Below are 20,605 nucleotides of genomic sequence, written 5' to 3' on the forward strand. Positions count from 1 at the left end.
TTAGGATCGGATGAGCCATGATCTTATTGAATGGTGGAGCAGGCTCGAGGGGCAGATTGGCCTACTCCTGCTCCTATTTCTTAAGTTCTTATGTTCTAACATTGTCCCAGAATATGACCTCTAGTTATTTCCCCTCCACCGACGTTAGTCTTGTAGTTACAGGGTTTATCCATCTCCCTTTTATTAAACAGGCTGTAACATTTGAAACCCTCCAATCCTCTGGCACCACTCCCATCTCCAAGGAGGATTGAAATATTTTGGCCAGAGTCTGCGCTAACTCCACCATTCCTTCCATCAACAACCCTCATACATCCCATCCGTACCCTGGAAATTTCCTACTTTACTGTGGTTCAAAAAGTGCAGGTTGGAAAGGGGTTAACTGAAGCTGTTTGTTCAGTGACTGTAATTAATGTCAGTCTCCACGGGTTAACTAAATCAGTTTGTTCAGTGACTGTAATTCATGTCAGTCTCCACGGATTAACTGAAGCTGTTTGTTCAGTGACTCTAATTAATGTCAGTTTCCATGGAACCTAATTGTATAAGTGCAGGGTTTGCCTCTTCTATTAATAAGGGACTCCTTTCAATTTGTTATCCCACAGTGTCAGTGAGAGCATCACCTCCAGCACTAACAGGGATCAACGCGTTGCTCCACAGGCAGGGAGTCAGAATTCGAGAAGAGTAGATTGGAATGTTATTACAATGGATTGGAATAGGAGAACAGGAGAATGGAATGTTACAACAATGGATCGGAATATGAGAACAGTAGATTGGAATGTTACAACATTGGGGAGGAGTTTCATCTGGGCTTTTGACTATCTTTCTGAAAATTATAATTATCTATCATTAAAAGGGCCTATCTATTATGCACTTGTGATTATTCAACACTTTTACTATCCCATACTCGCTGGTGTTGGTGTCCCTGGTAAGTCTCTCTATCCAGCTATTAATTCTATAAATCATGTCGAAGTGCATTAATGTTCTTGTCATTTACTATCCCCTCCTTCTTGCTGTTGTTGTTGCTGGTAAGTCACTGTATCCAACTATTAACTCTGCAAATCTTTGCTTCCTGTAATACTGTTCCTGTAGTGCTATTGGATACAGAAATAGGAAGATAGAGCAGATGAATGCGTGGCTGGAGAGATGGTGTAGGAGGGAGGGCTTTAGATTCCTGAGGAATTGGTACCGTTTCTGGTGGAGATGGGACCTCTACAAGCCACACAGGCAGCACCTCAACGAGAATGGGCCAGCATCCTCGCGGGAGGGTTTGCTCATGCTGTTGCTGTTGGGGAGGGTAAAAAGTAGCTTTGAAGGGGGATGGGAACCTAAATATAGAGTCAATAGGGAGGGAAGAAAAACAGGAATTGGAAAACAAAAACATAGAATGTAAATTGGAAGGACAGGAATAAAAGGCTACATGGCAGTCAACAAGGAGGTTTGCCTTTACTAAATGGTATGTACTTCAATGCAAGGAGTATAGCGAACAAAGCAAATGAGCTGAGGGCACAGGTAAATACTTGGGACTATGATATTATAGCTATTACAGAGACGTGATTGAAAGAGGGGCAGGCATGGAAGCTCAACATTCCTGGTTACAGGATTTTCAGACGGGTTAGAGAAGGAGGTAAAACGGGAGGGTATCGCGATTTTTATTAAAGAAACTATTACAGCTGTGAGAAGGGATGATACAGTAGAGGGATCATCAAACGAGGCCATATGGGCCGAATGTAAAATCAAAAAAGGGGCGATCACACTGCGAGCAATGTACTACAGACCCACAAAGAGTGAGAGGGAGCTAGATGAGCAAATATATGGACACATTCCTGAGACGTGCAAAACGGTAGGGCAGTAATAGTAGGGAAATTCAATTTCCCCAAAATTAACAGGGATAAAATTAGTGTGAGGGGTGTAGAAGGTGCAGAATTCATAAAATGCATCCAAGAGGACTTTCTTAGCCAGTATGTAGCAAGCCCAACAAGGGAGGGGGCGGTTCTGGACTTAGTTTTAGGGTATGAAGCTGGGCAGGTGGAAGGCGTATCAATGGGGGAGCATTTTGATGCTAGTGACCGTAATTCTGTTACATTTAAGGTAGTTATGGAAAAGGACAAGGACAGACCAGGAATAAAACATCTAAATTGGAGAAAAGCAAATGCTGCTAAGGTCAGAGGTGATATAAACATAGTGAAGTGGAAAAAGCTACTTTAAAGTAAATAAGTGTCAGAGAGTGGGAGGCATTCAAGGAAGGGATCTGGAGAATTCAGGCCAAATATGTGCCCTTAAAGAAAAAAGGTGGGACTAACAAATCTTGAGCCCCCTGGATGTCTAGAGGGGAGGATAAAGAAAAAAAGGGAGGCGTTTGTCAGATACCGAGAGCTAAATACTCCAAAATCTTTAGTGGAGTACAGAAAGTGCAGGGGTGCAATTAAAAAGGATATTAGGAAAGGAAAGAGAGAGCATGAAAAATTCTTGGATAATAAAATCAAGGAAAACCCATAGATGTTTTATAGATATATTAAGAGTAAGAGGATAACTAATGAAAGGTTAGGCCCTATTAGAGATCATGAGGGTAATCTCTGTGTGGAGGTGGGAGACGTCGGTAGGGTTATTAATGAATAATTTGTGCCTGTTTTCACAATGGAGAGGGGCTATGCAGACATTGCTATCGCGGGGAGGTGTATGAAATATTAGTTGAAATAAACATAGTTAGAGAGGAAGTATTAAGGACTTTAGCAGTTTTAAAAGTGGATAAATCCCCAGCAGCGGATGAAATGTATCCCAGGCTGTTAAGCGAAGCAAAAGAGGAAATAACAGAGGCCCTGACCATAATTTTTCAATCCTCTCTGGCTTCAGGTGTGGTGCCGGTGGACTGCTAATGTGTTACCCTTCCTTAAAAAAGGAGAATAGGAGAGACCGAGTAATTAGCAGCCAGTCAGCCTAACTCAATTCAGAAAGACTAGATCAATCTTCATTTAGAAAGACACGGATTAGCACGGTTTTGTTAAGGGAAAATTGTGTCTGAAAAATTGGTTGAATTTTTTGAGGAGGTAACAAGGAGGCTAGACGAGGCTAATGCATTTAATGCAGTGTATATGTACTTAAGCAAGGCTTTTGTTAAGGTTCCACATGGCAGACTGGTCATGAAGTTAAATGCCCATGGGATCCATTGCAAAGTATCAAGTTGGATTCAAAACTGGCTCGGAGACAGGAAGCAGAGGGTAATGGTTGATGGGTGCTTTTGCGGCTGGAAGGCTGTTTCCAGTGGGGTTCCGCAGGTCTCAGTATTAGGTCCCTTGCTTTTTGTGTTATATATCAACGATCTTGACTTGAATATAGGGGGTATGATTAAGAAATTTGAAGGTGATACTAAAATCGGCTGTGTGATTGATACTGAAGAAGGAATCTGTAGACTGCAGGAAGATATAAATTGGCCAGGTGGGCAGAACAGTGGCAAATGGAATTCAATCCAGAGAAGTGTGAGTGATTGGGTCGATTGGGCTTATACTCGCTGGGGTTTAGAAGAATGAGAGGGGACCTCATTGAAATTTATAAAATTCTAACAGGACTAGACAGACTAGATGCAGGAAGGATGTTCCCAATGGCGGGGGAGTCCAGAACCAAGGGTCAACGTCTAAGGATAACGGGTAAGCCATTTAGGACATAGATGAGGAGGAATTTCTTCACCCAGAGAGTGGAGAACCTGTGGAATTCTCTGCCACACAAGGCAGTTGAGGACAATTCATTAAATATATTCAAGAAGGAGTTCGATATATTTCTTAAGGCTAAAGGGATCAAGGGATATGGGGAGAAACTAGGGACAGGGTACTGAATTTGGCTGATCAGCCATGATCTCATTGAATGGCGGAGCAGACTCGGTGGGCCGAATGGCCTACTCCTGCTCCTATCTTCAATGCTTCTACGTTTCTATATAATACATTTGGGGAGGGCTAACCAGCAAAGGGAATACACATTAAATGGTACGAGACTGAGAGGTGTAGCGGTACAAAGGGACCTTGGAGTGCATGTCCACTGATACCTGAAAATAGCAGGCCAAGTAGATAAGGTGGTTAAGAAGGCATTCGGATTGCTCACCTCTCATTAGCCATAGAATAGAATACAAGAGGAGGGGGTTTATGCTTCAACTGTGTAAAACACGAGTCAGGCACTAGAGAGGGTTCAGACGAGATTTACAAGGGTGTTGCCGGAAGTAGAGAGTCTTAGCTATGAGGAAAGACTGGATAGGCTGGGTCTGCTTTCCTTGGAACAGAGGAGGCCGAGGGGAGACCGTATTGGGGTGTATAAAATTATAAATTGGATAGACAGGACATATTTCCCTTTGCAGAGGGGTCAAAAACCAAGTGGCACAGATTTAATGTAATTGGGGGAACGTTTCTTACGGACTTGAGGGTAAATGTCTTCATCCAAAGGGTTGTGGGGGTCTGGAACTCACTGCCCAAAAGGCTGGTAGAGGCAGGAACCATAACCACATTTAAAAAGTACTTCGATGTGCACTTGGGATGCTCTAACCTGCAGGACTACAGACTAAGAGCAGGGAAGTGGGATTAGGATGGATAGCTCTTTGTTGGCCGGCGCGGTCACTTTGTGCCGAAATGCTCTCCTCCCGTGCTGTAACCTTCGATGATTCTATGATCCTATATAATTTACTCTCTCCACTTTGCTGTTGTTGGTATGCCTGTTAAATCTCTGTATCCAGCAATTAGATCGGTAATCCTCTGAATCACCAGGCCTGCCTACCACCACCTCCACAATATTGCCCGTCTCCACCCCGCATCAGCCCTTCTGCTGATGAACCCTCATCCATGCCTTTGTTGAATCCAGATTCGGCTATTCCAATGCTCTCCCGGCTAGCCGCGCAGGCACAAGACACCATGAGTTAAAGCTTGTCCAAGACTCAGCTGCCCATATCCTAACACACATCATGTCCCGCTCACCCATCACTGCGTTGATCACTCTCCTACATTGTGTCTCATCCGGAAATGCCTCACTCTTAAAATTCTCCTCCTTAAGATCAAACCCCATCATACCCTCACCCCTCCAATTAGTCCCATTCCCCTGCTCCTTTCCCACATTCCTGCAAATTACTCCCGTACAAGTATTTGTCCAATTTCCCTTTTAAATTTAAATTATTTCCCTCTGTACCTCTCCAGTCTTTCTGTCTCTATTTATATTTCTCTCTTTCTGTTTTTCTCGGTCTCTCTCCCTGTTCTCTGTATCTGTCTCTTGCACATAGAGTCATAGAATGGTACAGTACAGAAGGAGGCCATTCGGTCATCGTGTCCGTGCCATCTCTTTGAATGAGCTATCTAATTTATACTACTGTTTCACCAGTGCCCTGTAAACATGTCTCCAACAACTATGTATCCAATTCCCTTTCGAATGTTACTATTGAATCTGCTTACACCACGATCTCAAGCAGTGCATTCCAGATCACAGCAACTCACTGCATTAATAAAATTCTCCTCTACTCTCCTCTGGTTCTATTGCCAATTACCTTAAATCTGTGTCCTCTGGTTGCTCACCATTTTGCCTCTGGAAACAGTTTCAAGTTACTTACTCTATCAATACCCTTCATAATTTTGAGCTTCTATATTAAGTTTCCCCTTATATAAAAGGACAAAGATAGATCCGGTGAAAATGTCCTCGTCTGTGGGAAAGCTGATTGTACTAAGCTGAGATGTGGTTTAGGTAAGTGAACTGAAAATAGCTTCCTGAAGGGAAATCAGTGTCAAAGCAGTGGGAGGCTTTCAAAGAGGAGATAGTGAGGGTACAGACAATTACGTTCCCACAAAGAACAAGGATGGCACTCCCAAATCTAGAGCCCCCTGGATGTCAAAGAGCATACAGGCAGGATAAGGAAAAAAAGGGATGCTTTTATCAGTTACCGAGAGCTAAATACAAAAGAAAGCCTAGAGGAATATTGAAAGGGCAGGGGTGAAATTAAAAAAGAAATAAGGAAAGCAAAGATAGGGCATGATAAAATATTGGCAAATAAAATCAGGAGAAACCCAAAGATGTTTAATAAATACATAAAAGCAAGAGGATAACTAAGGTAAGATCTAGACAGACTAGATGCTGGAAGGATGTTCCCGATGGTCGGGGAGTCCAGAACCAGGGGTTACCATCTAATATAAGGGTTAAGCCATTTAGGGCAGAGATGAGGAGGAATTTCTTCACCCAGGGAGTGGTGTACCTGTGGAATTCTCTGCCAAAGAATGCAGTAGAGGCCAATTCATTAAATATATTCAAGAAAGAGTTGAAAATATTTCTTAAGGCCAAAGGGATCAATGGATATGGAGAGAAGGCAGGAAGAGGGTACTGAATTTGTATGAGCAGCCATGATCTCATTGAATGGCGGAGCAGGCTCGAGGGGCCGAATGGCCTACTCCTGCTCTTATCTTCTATGTTTCTATGTTTCTATGTTGAGCCTGATTCTCAGATGTATTCTTGACATGACATCTGTCATAGACACTCTTGTTCTGCTCCATCTTGCTCTCTATCTCTTAAGTCATCCAGGGAGTTCTGACTTAGCTCCCCTACCTTTCCTCCTAGTGGGAATATACCTCGACTGTACTCGAACTATTTTCTTTGTAAAGGCAGCCCATTGTTCCATTACAGGTTTGCCTGCCAATCTTTGACTCCAATTTACCCGGGCCAGCTCCGTTCTCATCTCACTGAAAATGGCCTTCCTGCAATTAAATATTTTTACTCTACATTGTTCCCATTCCTTTTCCATAGCTAATCTAACCCTTATGATATTTTGATCACTTTTCGCTAAATATTCACCTACTGACACTTGCTCCATGTGACCTACTTCATTCCCGATAACCAGATCCAGCAATGCCTCCTTCCTTACATAGGATGACATAGGATTTCATAGGATATATGGCACAGAAAGAAGCCATTCGGCCCAACCAATCCATGCCAACTTTTATGCTTTATTGGAGCCTCCTCCGTCTTTCCTCATCTAACTCTAGCAGCATAACCCTCTAATCCATTCTCCCTCATATGCTTGTCCAGCCTCCCCTTAATGCGTCTATACCTTTCAATTCAACCACTCACTGTGGTAGCGGGTTCCACATTCTCACAACTATCTGGGTAAAGACATTTCTTCTGAATTCCCATTTGGATTACTTGGTGACTATCTTATATTGATGGCCTCTAGTTATGCTCTTCCCCACAAGTTGGAAACATTCTCTTTGTATCCACTCTATCAAAACCTTTCATAATTTTAACCACCTCTATTAGGTCACCCCTCAGCTTTTTTTCAAGAAAAATGAGACCCAGTCTGTTCATCCTTTCCTGATGTCCAAACCCTAGCATTTGTGGAATCATCCTTGTTAATCTTCTCTGCACTCTCTCCAGTGCCTCAAATCCTTATTTATAATATGGCGACCAGAACTGCACACTGTACTGCAAGTGTGGATTAATCATTGTTCGATACAGGTTTAGCATAACTTCCCTACTTTTCAATTCTATTAATCTAGAAATAACCCCTAGTGCTTGGTTTGCCTTTAAAATGCCTTGCTAACCTATGCCGCAACTTCTGGTGATTTGTCTATTTGTATTCCGTGATTCCTTTGCTTCTCTACCCCACCTAGACTCGAATCTTCCAAGTGATAAGTGACCTCTCTGTGCTCCTAACAAAACGTAATAACTCACATTTATCTCTGTTGAACTTCATTTCCCAATTATTTGCCCATTTTGCAGTCCTCCTCAGTATTCAATAACCGCCCCCCCCCCACTAATTTGGTGCCATCCGCAAAATTTGAAATTCTGTTTTTGATTCCAAATTCGGAATCTTTAATTTAGTGAACAACAATGTTCCCAGCACTGATCCTTGTGGAACATCACTGCCCTCCCACCTTCTGCCACTTTGAAAAGCTACCCTATACTCCCACTCTCTGCTTTCTGTCTTGACGCGAACTAGCAAATCATTTTGCTACTTGGCCCTTGACTCAGCATTCTCTGACGTTATTCATTCGTCTTTTATGGGATACCTTATCGAAGGCCTTTTGAAAATCCAGATAACTTACATCTACTGCATTACCATTGTCTACTCTCTCTGTTACCACTTCAAAAAATTCAATAATGTTGGTCAAGCAAGATTTTCCATTTTGAAATCCATGCTGACTATTCTTTATTGTACTTTTCGTTGATGATTTTCTTCTATTCTCTCCTTTAGTGGGGATTCCATTGTTTTTCCTACCACTGATGTTAAGTTACCTGGTCTATTATTCCCTGGAAACGTTCTATCCCACTTCTTAAGTATACATATCACGTTAGCTTTCCGCCAGTCCTCTGGAACTGCACCTTTAGCTAACGAATTATTAAATATGTGTAGTACTGCCTCTGGATATCTCTTCCCTAGATTCGTTTAAAATGCGTGGATGCAGTCCATCCAGACCAGGGGTTTTATACTCTGTGAGTTTGATTAATTCATTTAATATCTCCCCTTTTTATTTTAAATGCACTTATCTCATTGCTCATCTCAAAAACAAAGTCATTTCCACCGGTTCTATCTCACTGGTAAATACCGAAGTGAAATCATGATTTAATATTTCTGCCATCTCTCTATCATTACCTGTGGCATTGTCCTGCCCATCCATTAATGACCCTATTCCCATCCCAAACGTCATTCTTTTTATTGATGAGCCTCTAAAATATTTTACACTGTTGTTTTATGTTCCTTGATCATTTAATGCCATAGGTCCTCCTTTGCCTTCCTAATTGATTTTTTTGACTTCCCTCCTAATCCTTTCGAATGATCTCTTATCATGCACTCCTCGTTGGGCCAGAAATATACCGATCAAGAAAGTTCTCCTGAACACACTTCAGAAATTCTTCCCCCTCTCTGCCCTTTACACTATTACTATCCCAGTCTACATTAGGTTAGTGGAAGTCCCTCATTATCACGACTCTATAGTTCTTGCATCTCTCTTTAATTTCTCTGCAAACTTGCTCCTCCATATTCTTCCCACGCGTTTGTGGTCTATAGAATACAACGAGTAGTGTAATGGCACCTCTATTATTTCTTAACTCTAGCCATATAGATTCTGTTGTTGACCCCTCCAGGACATCCTCTCTGTCTATCATTGTAACATTCTCCTTAATCAATATTTTTCCTTCCCTATCTTACAGGAACAACTTATATCCAGGAAATTTAATATACCATGCTGTACTTTTTTGAGCTAGGTTTCCGTTATTGCCACAATATCATGTTCTCAGGTGGTTATTTGAACCTGCGGCTCCCGAACCGTGTTTACTGTGCTTGGTGTTTGCACACACTGTAAACCGATCTTAGAACATCCTGTTCTCTCGTAGTCTGAGTGCACATAATACCTTGTTATTTCTTATTCAGTGCTAACCGTCTCTCCCAATACAGTGCGCCTTTCTTTTCTTCTTTCTAATGTAGCATCCTGGTGCCCATCTCCCTACCAACTTAGTTTAATCCCTCCCCAACAGCACTCGCAAACCTCCCTGTAAGGATATTGGTACTGGTTCTTTTGAGGTGCAACCAGTCCAGTCTGTACAGGTCCCATCTCCCCCAGAACCTGCCCAAATGCCCCAGAAACCTAAAGCCCTCCCTCTTGCACCATTTCACCAGCCATGCTTTCATCCACTCTATCCTCCTATTTCTATAGTCACTCGCATGTGGAACGCGGAGTAATTCAGTGATTACTACCTTTGAGGCCCTGCTTTATAATCATTTCCCGAGCTCCCGAATATTTCCTGCAGGACCTCATCCCTCTTTCTACCTATGTTGTTGCGACCAATATGAACCACGACCTCTGGTTGTTCACCTTCCCACCTCGGAATGTTCCGCAGGCGCTCAGTGACAACCTTAATCCTGGCACCAGAGAAGCAACATACCATCCTGGAGTCACGTCTGCGACCGCAGTAACGCCAGTCTGCCTGCCTAACTATCCCCTACCACTATTGCTTTCCTGAACGTCCTCCGCCCCCCTGTACAGCTGAGTCACCCTTGGTGCCATGGACATTGCTCTGGCTGTACTCGCCAGAGGAACCATCATCCTCACCAGTACTCGGAACACAATACTGGTTGGAGAACGAAATGCAATCAGGGGATTCCTGCACTACTTGCCTGATCCTCCTCTTCTGTGTGGCGGCCACCCATTCCCTTTCAGCCTGCACACTCTTAAGCGGAGGGGTAACCACCTCCTAAAACGTGCTATCCACGTAACTCTCAGACTCACGGATGCAACGCAGTGACGCCAGTTGCTGCTCAAGCTCCTAACCCTGGAACTCGAGCTCTTCCAGCTGACGACACTTCCTTCACATGTGATTGTCTAGCACACGGGAAGCATCCTGGAGTTCCCACTTATCAGAGGGTCTGCATTCCGCTGGACTGAGCTGCCCTGCCATGCCTTTATGTATTCGATTTTTAATTAACTTTACAGAAAATTAAGTCTAGGATGTATCTAATTCAAGTTATTAATATAATATAATTTTAAAAGTTGCTAACATAATAAATTATTGAAAGTTACACACGCTTTTTATGAGACAGGACCGGTCACACAGGCTTATTTAACAGACAGGACCAGTCCCACATGCTTTTTAAAGAGACAAAACTCTGAAAACAAAAGTGCCTAGAAATTCCACTCAGGCAGTGACAGGCAGTATCTGATTCAAAATTCGGATTGGAAGTTCTCGGCCCTCATATTTGTCCATGCAGATTATAAGTCAATTAATGTTCGTTCACAGATTCTAATCTTGTCCTGAATATGACCCGTTAGAACCTGCTTATTTTGCAGATACTTACTTTTAATATGTGTAAATTTCCTTAATATTGGGAAATGTTTAATAACTTGATTAGAATTAGTAGGGTCTTGCCAACAAGTCTTCCCTGTCTCTACAGATAGTGATCGTTAACAATCTTGACTTGGGCATTGTAGATGTTGGAGATCGTTTGGGGAGTCACGAGGTGAGTTACTCACTGCAGAATATCCAGCCTCTGACCTGCTGTAGTAGCCACGGCATTTATGTGGCTGGTCCAGTGAGTCTCTGAAAAATGGCGAGCCTGGGATTTTGATGGTGGAGGACTCAGTGATGGAAATGCCGTTGAGTGTGAAGTGGAGGAGTTCAGAGTCCATCTTCTGATCTTTGGCCAAATGTGTGGAGCGAATTTACCAAATGACACCAGGGAGATGAGAGAAGCTGGCAATGTTTTCCTTGAAGAAGTGAAGCTTCAGCGGAGTTTAATAGAACTGTTTATAAAGATAAGGGGTTTTGATACAGTAAGCATGGAGAAACTGTTTCCACGACTTGCCTTGTCATTACCAAAGAACACAGATATAAGATAATTGGTAATAGAAATGGTGGGGGGGGGGAGCTGAGAGGAGGAGAACTTTGGTCACACAGTGAGCTTTTATGATCTAGCATGAACTCTGGGAAATTTTGGTGGAAGCAGCTTCAGTCGGATCAGGTTCAAAGCGTTGAGTCAGAAGCCCCACTCCCGCGACTTGAGTACACAAATCCGGTCTAACAATTCAGTGCAGCACTGAGGGATCGCTGCAGTGTTGGAGGGGTAGTACTGAGGGATTGCTGAACTATCGGAGGGGCAGTAATAAGGGAGCGCTGCACTGTCAGAGGGGCAGTACTGAAGGAGCACTGCACAGTAGCAGGGGCAGTACTGAGGGAGCGCTGCATTGCTGGAGGGACTGTACTGAGGGATCGCTGCACTGTCGGATGGGGCAGTACTGAGGGAGCGCCGCACTGTAGGAGGGGAAGTACTGAGGGATCGCTGCATTGTCGGAGGGGCAGTACTGAGTGATCGCTGCACTGTCGGAGGGGCAGTACTGTGGGATCGCTGCACTGTCGGAGGGGCAGTACTGAGGGATCGCTGCACTGTCGGAGGGGCAGTACTGAGCGATCGCTGCAGTGTCGGAGGGACTGAACTGACGGATCGCTGCAGTGTTGGAGGGGCAATACTGAGGAATCGCTGCCGTGTTGGAGGGGCAGAACTGAGGGATCACTGCACTGTCGGAGGCGCAGTACTGAGTGAGCACTGCACTGTTGGAGGGGCAGTACTGAGGGATCGCTGCACTGTCGGAGGGGCAGTACTGAGTGATTGCGGCACTGTCAGGAGCAGTAATGATGGTTCACTGCACTGTCTGAGGGGCAGTACTGAGCGATCGCTGCACTGTCGGAGGGGCAGTACTGAGGGATCGCTTCTCTGTAAGGGGGACAGAACTGAGGGATCGCTGCAGTGTTGGAGGGGCAGTTCTGAGGGATCGCTTCCGTGTTGGTGGGGCAGAACTGAGGGATCACTGCACTGTCGGATGGGCAGTACTGAGGGATCTCTGCACTATCGGACGGGCAGTACTGAGGGAGCACTGCTCTGTCAGAGGGGCAGTACTGAGGGAGGGCTGCACTGTTGGAGACGCAGCACTGAGGGATCGCTGCACTGTCAGAGGGGCAGTACTGAGGGAGTGCCGCCCTGTCGCAGCGGCAGTACAGAAGGAGCGCTGCACTGTTGGAGGGGCTGTACTGAGAGATCGCTGCAGTGTTGGAGGGGCAGTACTGAGGGAGTGCTGCACTTTCGGAGGGTCAGTACCGATGGAGAGCCGCACTTTCCAAGGGTCAGTACTGTGGTAGCGCTGCACTGTCAGTGGGGCAGTACTGGGGGAGAGCCGCATTGTCCGAGGGGCTGTACTGAGGTAGCGCTACACTGTCGGAGGGGCAGTACTGAGGGAGCACTGCAGTGTCCGAGTGGCAGTACTGCAGGAGCGCTAGCCTGTCTGAGGGCCTGTACTGAGTGAGTGCTCCATTGTCGGAGGGTTAGTACTGAGGGAGCGCTGCACTATCGGAGGGGCAGCACTGAGCGAGCGCAACAGTGTTGGGTGGATGTACTGATTGAATGCAGCACTGTTGGTGGGAAGGTACTGAAGGTGTGCCGCACTGTCAGAGTGGCAGCATAGAGGTAGCGCTGCACTGTCGGAGGGGCAGTACTGAGGGAGAGCTTCACTGTCGGAGGGGCAGCACTGAGGGATTGCTGCAGCGTTGGAGGGGCAGTACTGAGGGAGCACTGCACTGTCAGAGGTTCAGTACTGAGTGAGTGCAGCACTGTCAGAGGGTCAGTACTGAGGGATCGCTTCAGTGTTGGAAGGGCCGCCTTTTAAACCAAGACCTATTCTGGTCTCTAATCTGGATGTAGAAGATCCCATGACCCAATTCGAAGAAGAGCAGCGGAGTTGTCCCCAGGTTTCTGGCCATTATTTATCTTAATAAATATCACTAAAGGTGAAGATCTGGCCATTATTACATTGCTGTTTGCGGGAGCTTGCTGTGCCCAGATTGGCTGCCACATTTCCTACATTATAACAGTGACTACACTACAAAAGTACTTCATTGGCTGTAACGCACTATGGGACATCCCAATTTCGTGAAAAGCGCTGTATGATTGCAAGTGTTTCTTTCTTAACTGTATCTTTCAAAAGGTAATTGGACATATACTAGAAAAGGTGAGATTGTTACGGCTATGGGGAAACAACTCAACTGTTTATTACCAATTGGTAAAAGGGGAACAACTATAATATCAGAGAAAACTACCAAGAAATATAAAAGCAGATTTACATTCTACAAGTATGTAAGAAGGGAAAGTGTGGCAAAAGTAAACGTTTGTCCCTTATAGGCTGAGACAGGAGAAATGATTATGTGGAATAAGGAAATTGAAGAAACGTTAAGCAAATATTTTCTACCTGTTTTCACAGCAGAAGACACAAAAAGCATACAAAAATGGTGGGGAACCAAGGGTCTAATAAGGGTAAGGAACTTAACGTCATTAATATAAGTAGAGAAAAAGTACTAGAGAAATAATGGGTCAAAAAGTCGATAAAGCCCCGGAACCTGACGGTCTGCACCATAGGGTTCTAAAAGAGGCTGCTGAAGAGATAATGGATGCATTGGTTTTGTTCTTCCAAAATCCCCAAAATCTGGCATGGTGCCAGCGGATTGGAGGGTCGCAAATGTAACACCACTATTCAAGAAAGGAGGGAGAGAAAAACAGGGGAAACAGAGGCCAGTTAGCCTTACATCAGTCTCCGGTAAAATGCTGGAATCCATTGTTAAGGAAGTGTTCTCAAGTCACTTAGAAAATCATAACAAGATTCGGGATAGTCAATATGGTTTTCTCAACGGGAAATCATGCTTGACAAATTTAATAGAGTTTTTTGAGGATGTTGTATATCTGTATTTCCAATAGGCATTCGATAAAGTGCCACGTAAAAGGCTATTACACAAGATTAGGGCTCATGGGGTTGGGGGTAATATAATAGCATCGATAGAGGATTGATTAAGAGAGAGAAAACAGATAGTAAGGATAAACGGATCTTTTTCAGGTTTGCAGGTTGCAACTAGTGGGGCGCCGCAAGGATCAGTGTTGGGGCCGTAGATTTTACAATCTATATTAATGACCTAGATGAAGTGACCGAGTGTAATGTATCCAAGTTTGCAGATGATACAAAGATAGGTTGGACAGTAAGCTGTGAGGAGAACACAAAGAGTCTTCAGAGCTATAGAGATAGGTTATGTGAGTGGGCAGTAAGGGGGCAGATGGAGTATAATGTAGGGAAATGAGATGTTATTCACTTTGGTAGGAAGAATAGAAAAACAGAATATTTTTTAAAAGGTGAGAACGTTTCAAATGTTGATGTTCACAGAGAGTTGGGTGCCCTCGTGAAGGAAACACAGAAAGCTAGCATGCAGGTAAGGCTAGCAATAAGGAAGGCAAATTGCATTTTGGACTTTGTTGCAAGTGGGTTCGAATATCAGTGTAAGGAAGTTTTGCTATAATTGTACACGGCCCTGGTGAGATCACACCTGGAGTACGGTGCACAATTCTCGTCTCCTTATCTAAGGAAAGATGTACTTGCCTTGGAGGCGATGCAGCGGAGGTTCACTAAATTGATTGCTGGGACGAGCGGGATGCCCTATGATGAGTGATTGTTTAGAATGGGACTACACGCTCTGGAATTTAGAAGAATGAGAGATGATCTCATTGAAACATACAACATGCTGAGGGGGATTAACAGGGCAGATCCGGAGGGGGATTGACAGGGTAGATACTGAAGGGCATTGAAAGGGTAGATGCAGATGGAGATTAACAGGGTAAATGCGTAGGGGGATTGACAGGGTAGATACAGAGGGGGATTGACAGGGTTGGTTCTGAAGTAGATTGATTTGGTAAATGCTGAGGGGGGTTGACAGGGTAGATGCTGAGGCGTAGTATCAGGGCAGATTCTGAGGGATATTGGCAGGGCAGATTCTGAGGGGGATTGACAGGTTAAATGCTGAGGGGGATTGACAGGGTAGATTCTGAACGGGATTGACAGGGTAGATTCTGATGGGGATTGACAGGGTAGATTCTGAGGGGGTTTGTCAGGATAGATGCTGAAGGGGATTGACAGGTTAGATGCTCAGGGAGATTGACTGGGTAGATGCTGAGGGTGATTGACAGGGTAGATGCTGAGGGAGTTTGACAGGGCAGATTCCGGGTGTAATTGACAGGGCAGATGCGGAGGGGGATTGACAGGCTAGATTCTGAGAGGGATTGACAGGGTAGATTCTGAGGGGGATTGACAGGGTAGATTCTGAGGTGGATTGACAGGGTAGATGCTGAAGGGGATTGACAGGGTAGATGCTGAGGTGGATTGACAGGGTAGATGCAGAAGGGGATTGACAGGGCACATGCTGAGGTGGATTGACAGGGTTGATGCTGAGGTGGATTGACAGGGCAGATGCTGATGAGGATTTACAGGGCAGATTCTGAGGCGGATTGACAGGGTAGAAGCTGAGAGGGATTGACAGGGCAGATTCTGAGTGGGATTGACAGGGCAGATTCTGAGTGGGTTTGACAGGGTAGATTCTGAGGGGGATTTACAGGGTAGATGCTGAGTGGGATTGACAGGGCAGATGCTGAGGGGGATTGACAGGTTAGATTCTCAGGAAGATTGAGAAGGTAGATCATGAGGGGGATTGACAGGCAAATGCTGAAGGGGATTGACAGGTTATATACTGAGGGGGATTGACAGGGTAGATGTTGAGGGAGGTTGGCAGGGCAGATTCTGAGGGGGATTCACAGGCAGATGCTGATGGGGATTGACAGGTTAGATGCTGAGGGGGATTGACAGTTCAGATGCTGATGGGGATTGACAGGGTAGATGCTGAGCGGGATTGACAGGGTGGATTCTGAAAGGGATTGACAGGGTAGATGCTGAGGTGGATTGGCAGGGTAGATTCTGAGGGGGATTGACAGGCAGATGCTGAAAGGGATTGACAGGGTAGACGCTGAGGGGGATTGACAGGTCAAATGCTGATGGGGATTGGCAGGGCAGATGCTGAGTGGGATTGACAGGGTAGATTCTGAGGGGGATTGACAGGGTAGATTCTGAGTGGGATTGACAGGGCACATGCTGATGTGGATTGACAGGTTAGATGCTCAGGGAGATTGAAAGGGTAGATTATGAGGGGGCTTGACAGGCAGATGCTGAAGGGGATTGACACTGCGGATTATGAGGGGTGTTGACAAGCAGATGTTCTGAAGGGTATTTTCAGGTTCAATTCTGAGGGGATTTGACAGGGTAGATGCTGAGGGGGTTTGACAGGGTAGATTCTCAGGGGTATATTCAGGATAGCTTTTGAAGTGGATTGACAGGGTAGGAGCTGAGCGTGATTGACAGGGTAGATGCTCAGGGGCAATGATAGGTTAGATTCTGAGGGCGATTGAAAGGGCAGATGCTGATGGGTATTGACAGGGTAGATTCTCAGGGGGATTGAGAGGGTAGATGCTGAGGGGTAGTTTCAGGTTAGATTCTGAGGGCGATTGACAGGTTAGGAGCTGAGGGGAATTGGCAGGGCAGATGTGAAGGCGGATTAACAGGGCAGATTTTGATGTCGTTTGAAAGGTAGGTTCTGAGGGGATTGACTGGGTTAATTCTGAGGGGGATTGACAGGGTAGATGTGGAGAGGGATTGACAGGGTAGATTCTGAGGTGGATTGACAGGGTAGATGTGGAGAGGCATTGACAGGGCAGATTCTGAGTTCGTTTGACTGGGTAGATTCTGAGGGGATTGAAAGTGTAGATTCTGAGGGGGATTGAAAGGGGAAATGCTGAGAGGAATTGACAGGGTAGATTCTGAGGGGGTTTGACAGGGTAGATGCTGGGGTTGTGACAGGGTAGATGCTGGGGGTGTTTACAGCTTAGATGCTGAGGGGGATTGCCAGAGTAGATTCTGAGGGGGATTGACAGGGTAGACGCTGAGGGTTATTGACAGGGCAGATTCTGAGGTACACTGGCAGGGCAGACGCTGAGGGGGATTGACAGGGTAGATTCTGATGGGGATTGACAGGGTAGATGCTGGGGAGGATTGACAGGGCAGGTACTGAGGGGGCTTGACCGGGCAGATGCTGAGGGAGATTAAAAGGGCTGATTCTGAGGGTGCTTGACAGGGTAGCTGCTGAGGAGGATTGACAGGGCAGATTCTTTGGTGATTGACAGGATATGTGATGTAGGAGATTGACAGGGTAGATGCGGAAGGTAACTGACAGTGTAGATGCTGAGGGGGTTGACAGGGTAAATGTTGAGGGGGATTGACAGGCTAGATGCGGAGGGGGATTGACAGGGCAGATGCTAAAGGGGATTGACAGGGTAGATGCTGAGGGCGATTGACAGGTTAAATGCTGAGGGGGATTGACAGGGCAGATGCTGAGGAGTTTGACAGAGTAGATCCTGAGGGGCATTGAAAGGGCAGATGCGGAGGGGGATTGACGGGGTAGATTCTGAGGGGATTGGCAGGGCAGATGCTGAGGGGATTGACAGGGTAGATTCTGAGGGGGATTGACAGGTAGATTCTGAGGGGATTGACAGGGCAGATGCTGAGGGGATTGAGAGGTAGATTCTGAGGGGGATTGACAGGGTTGATTCTGAGGGAGATTGACAGGGTAGATGCGGAGAGGGATTGAAAGCTTAGATTCTGAGGGGGATTGACAAGGTAGATGCTGTGGGGCATTGACAAGGCAGATTCAGAGGCGTTTTGACAGGATAGATTCTGAGGTGGATTGACAGGATACATTCTGAGGGGGAATGACAGGGTAGATTCTGAGGGGGATTGTCAGTGTAGATGCTGTCTGTGATTGGCAGAGTATGCTGTCTGAGATTGACAGAGTAGATGCTGTCTGGGATGGACAGAATAGATTCTGAGCGGGATTGACAGTGTAGATGCTGTCTGGGATTGACAGAGTAGATGCTGTCAGGGATTGTCAGAGTAGATGCTGTCTGTGATGGACCGATTAGATTCTGAGCGAGAATGACAGTGTAGATGCTGTCTGGGATTGACAGAATAGATTCTGCGGGGGATTGACAGAGCAGATGCTGAGGGGGATTGACAAGTCAGATGCTGAGTGGCATTGACAGGGCTGATTCTGAGATCGCTTGACAGGATAGAATCTGAGGGGATTGACAGGGTAGATTCTGAAGGGGAATAACAGGGTAGATGCTGAGGGGGATTGCCACGGTAGATTCTGAGGCGGATTGGCAGTGTAGATGCTGTCTGGGATTGACATAGTAGATGCTGTCTGGGATTCGCAGAGTAGATTCTGAGGGGGATTGACAGAGTAGATGCTGCCTGGGATTTACAGAGTAGATTCTGAGGGGGATTGACAGAGTAGATGATTTCCGGGATTGGCAGAGTAGATGCTGAGGCGATTGACAGGGCAGATGCTGAGGCGGTTTGGCAGGGCAGATGATGAGGGGCATTGACCCGGCAGATTCTGAGGTCGTTTGAAAGGGTAGATTCTGAACGGATTGACAGTGTAGATTCTGAGGGGGATTGACAGGGCAGATGCTGAGGGGGATTGACAGGTTAGATGCTGAGGGGGATTGACAGGGTAGATTATGAGGGGGACTGACAGGGTAGATGCTGAGGAATATTGACAGGTAGATGCTGAGAGGAGATTGACAGGGTAGATGCTGAGGGGGATTTACAGGGCAGGTGCTGAAAAGATTGACAGGGTAGATGCAGAGGGGGATTGACAGTGTAGATTCTGAGGGTGATTGCCAGGGAAGATGCTGAGGGAGACTGATAGGGTAGATGCAGAGAGGTATTGACAGTGTAGATGCTGAGGGGGATTGACAGGACAGAAGTTGAGATGGATTGACAGGGTAGATGCTGAGGGGGGTTGACAGGGTAGATTCTGAGGGGGACTGACAGGGTAGATGCTGAGGAATATTGACAGGTAGATGCTGAGAGGAGATTGACAGGGCAGATGCTCAGGGGTATTGACAGGGTAGATGTTGAGGGAGGGTGAGAGGGCAGGTTCTGAGGGGGATTGACAGGTTAGATGCTGAGGGGGATTTACAGGGCAGATGCTGAAAATATTGACAGAGTAGATGCAGAGGGGGATTAACAGGGTAGATTCTGAGGCTGATTGCCAGGGCAGATGCTGAGGGAGACTGACAGGTTAGATGCAGAGAGGTATTGACAGTGTAGATGCTGAGGGGGATTGACAGGACAGATGCTGAGATAAATTGACAGGGTAGATGCTGAGGGGGGTTGACAGGGTAGATTCTGAGGTGGATTGATAGGTTTGATGCTGAGGCGGACTGACAGGTTAGATGCTGAGAGGGATTGACAGGGCAGATTCTGAGGGGGATTGAAAGGTTGATGCTGAGGGGGATTGACAGGGCAGATTCTGAAGGGGATTGACAGGGCAGATGCTGAGGGGGATTGGCAGGGCAGATGCTGAAACGGATGGACAGGGCAGATGCTGAAGGGGATAGACAGGGCAGTTGCTGAGGGGGATTGACAGGTTAGATTCTGAGGGGTTGACAGGTTTGATGCCGAGGGGGATTGACAGGGCAGATGCTGAGGTGGATTGACAGGTTAGATGCTGAGGGGGATTGACAGGGTAGATGCTGAGGTTGATTGACAGGGCTGATGCTGAGGGGGATTGGCAGGGTATATTCTGAGCGGGATTGAGCGGGTAGATGCAGAGGGAGATTGACAAGGTAGATGCTGAGAGGGATTAAAAAGGCAGATTCTGAGGTCGTTTGACAGGGTGGATTCTGAGGGGATTAGCAGTGTAGATTCTGAGGGGGTTGACAGGGCAAATGCTGAGGGCGATTGACAGGGTAGATTCTGAGGGGGTTTGACAGGGCCGATTGTGATGGGGTTTGGAAGGTTTGATTCTGAGGTGGATTGACATGGTAGATTCTGAGGGTGTTTGACAGGTTAGATGCTGAGGGGAATTGACAGGGTAGATGCAGAGGGGGATTGACAGGGTAGATGCTGAGGGGGATTGACAGGTAGATGCTGAGGGGGATTGAGAGGTAGATGCTGAGGGGGATTGACAGGTTAGATTCTGAGGGGGATTGACAGGGCCGATGCTGAGGGGGATTGACAGGGCAGATGCTGAGTGGGATTGACAGGGTAGATGCTGAGGGGGATTGACAGGTTAGATTCTGAGGGGGATTGACAGGGCAAATGCTGAGGGGTTTGACAGGGCAGATTCTGAGAGGGATTGACAGGGTAGATTCAGAGGGGGATTGACAGGGCAGATGCTGAGGGGTTTGACA

At 46.2% G+C, this 20,605-nt stretch overlaps 1 protein-coding gene across 1 annotated transcript in view; it reads left to right on the forward strand.

Moving 5' to 3' along the window:
- Nucleotides 1-740: 740 nt before the first annotated feature.
- The window catches only part of LOC147087252 (putative G protein-coupled receptor 139), a 30,343-nt gene continuing 10,478 nt past the window's right edge, over nucleotides 741-20,605 (forward strand). Inside the window, exon 1 of the mRNA XM_085978136.1 lies at nucleotides 741-922. Within this exon, the coding sequence (XP_085834262.1) occupies nucleotides 742-922 (181 nt within the window). The 5' untranslated portion in view covers nucleotide 741. The remainder of the gene's footprint in view (nucleotides 923-20,605) is intronic.

Source organism: Somniosus microcephalus, unplaced genomic scaffold (genome assembly GCF_052327205.1).
Source record: "Somniosus microcephalus isolate GS21.2 unplaced genomic scaffold, FLI_Smic_1.0 unresolved_chr6, whole genome shotgun sequence".
NCBI lineage: Eukaryota > Metazoa > Chordata > Chondrichthyes > Squaliformes > Somniosidae > Somniosus > Somniosus microcephalus.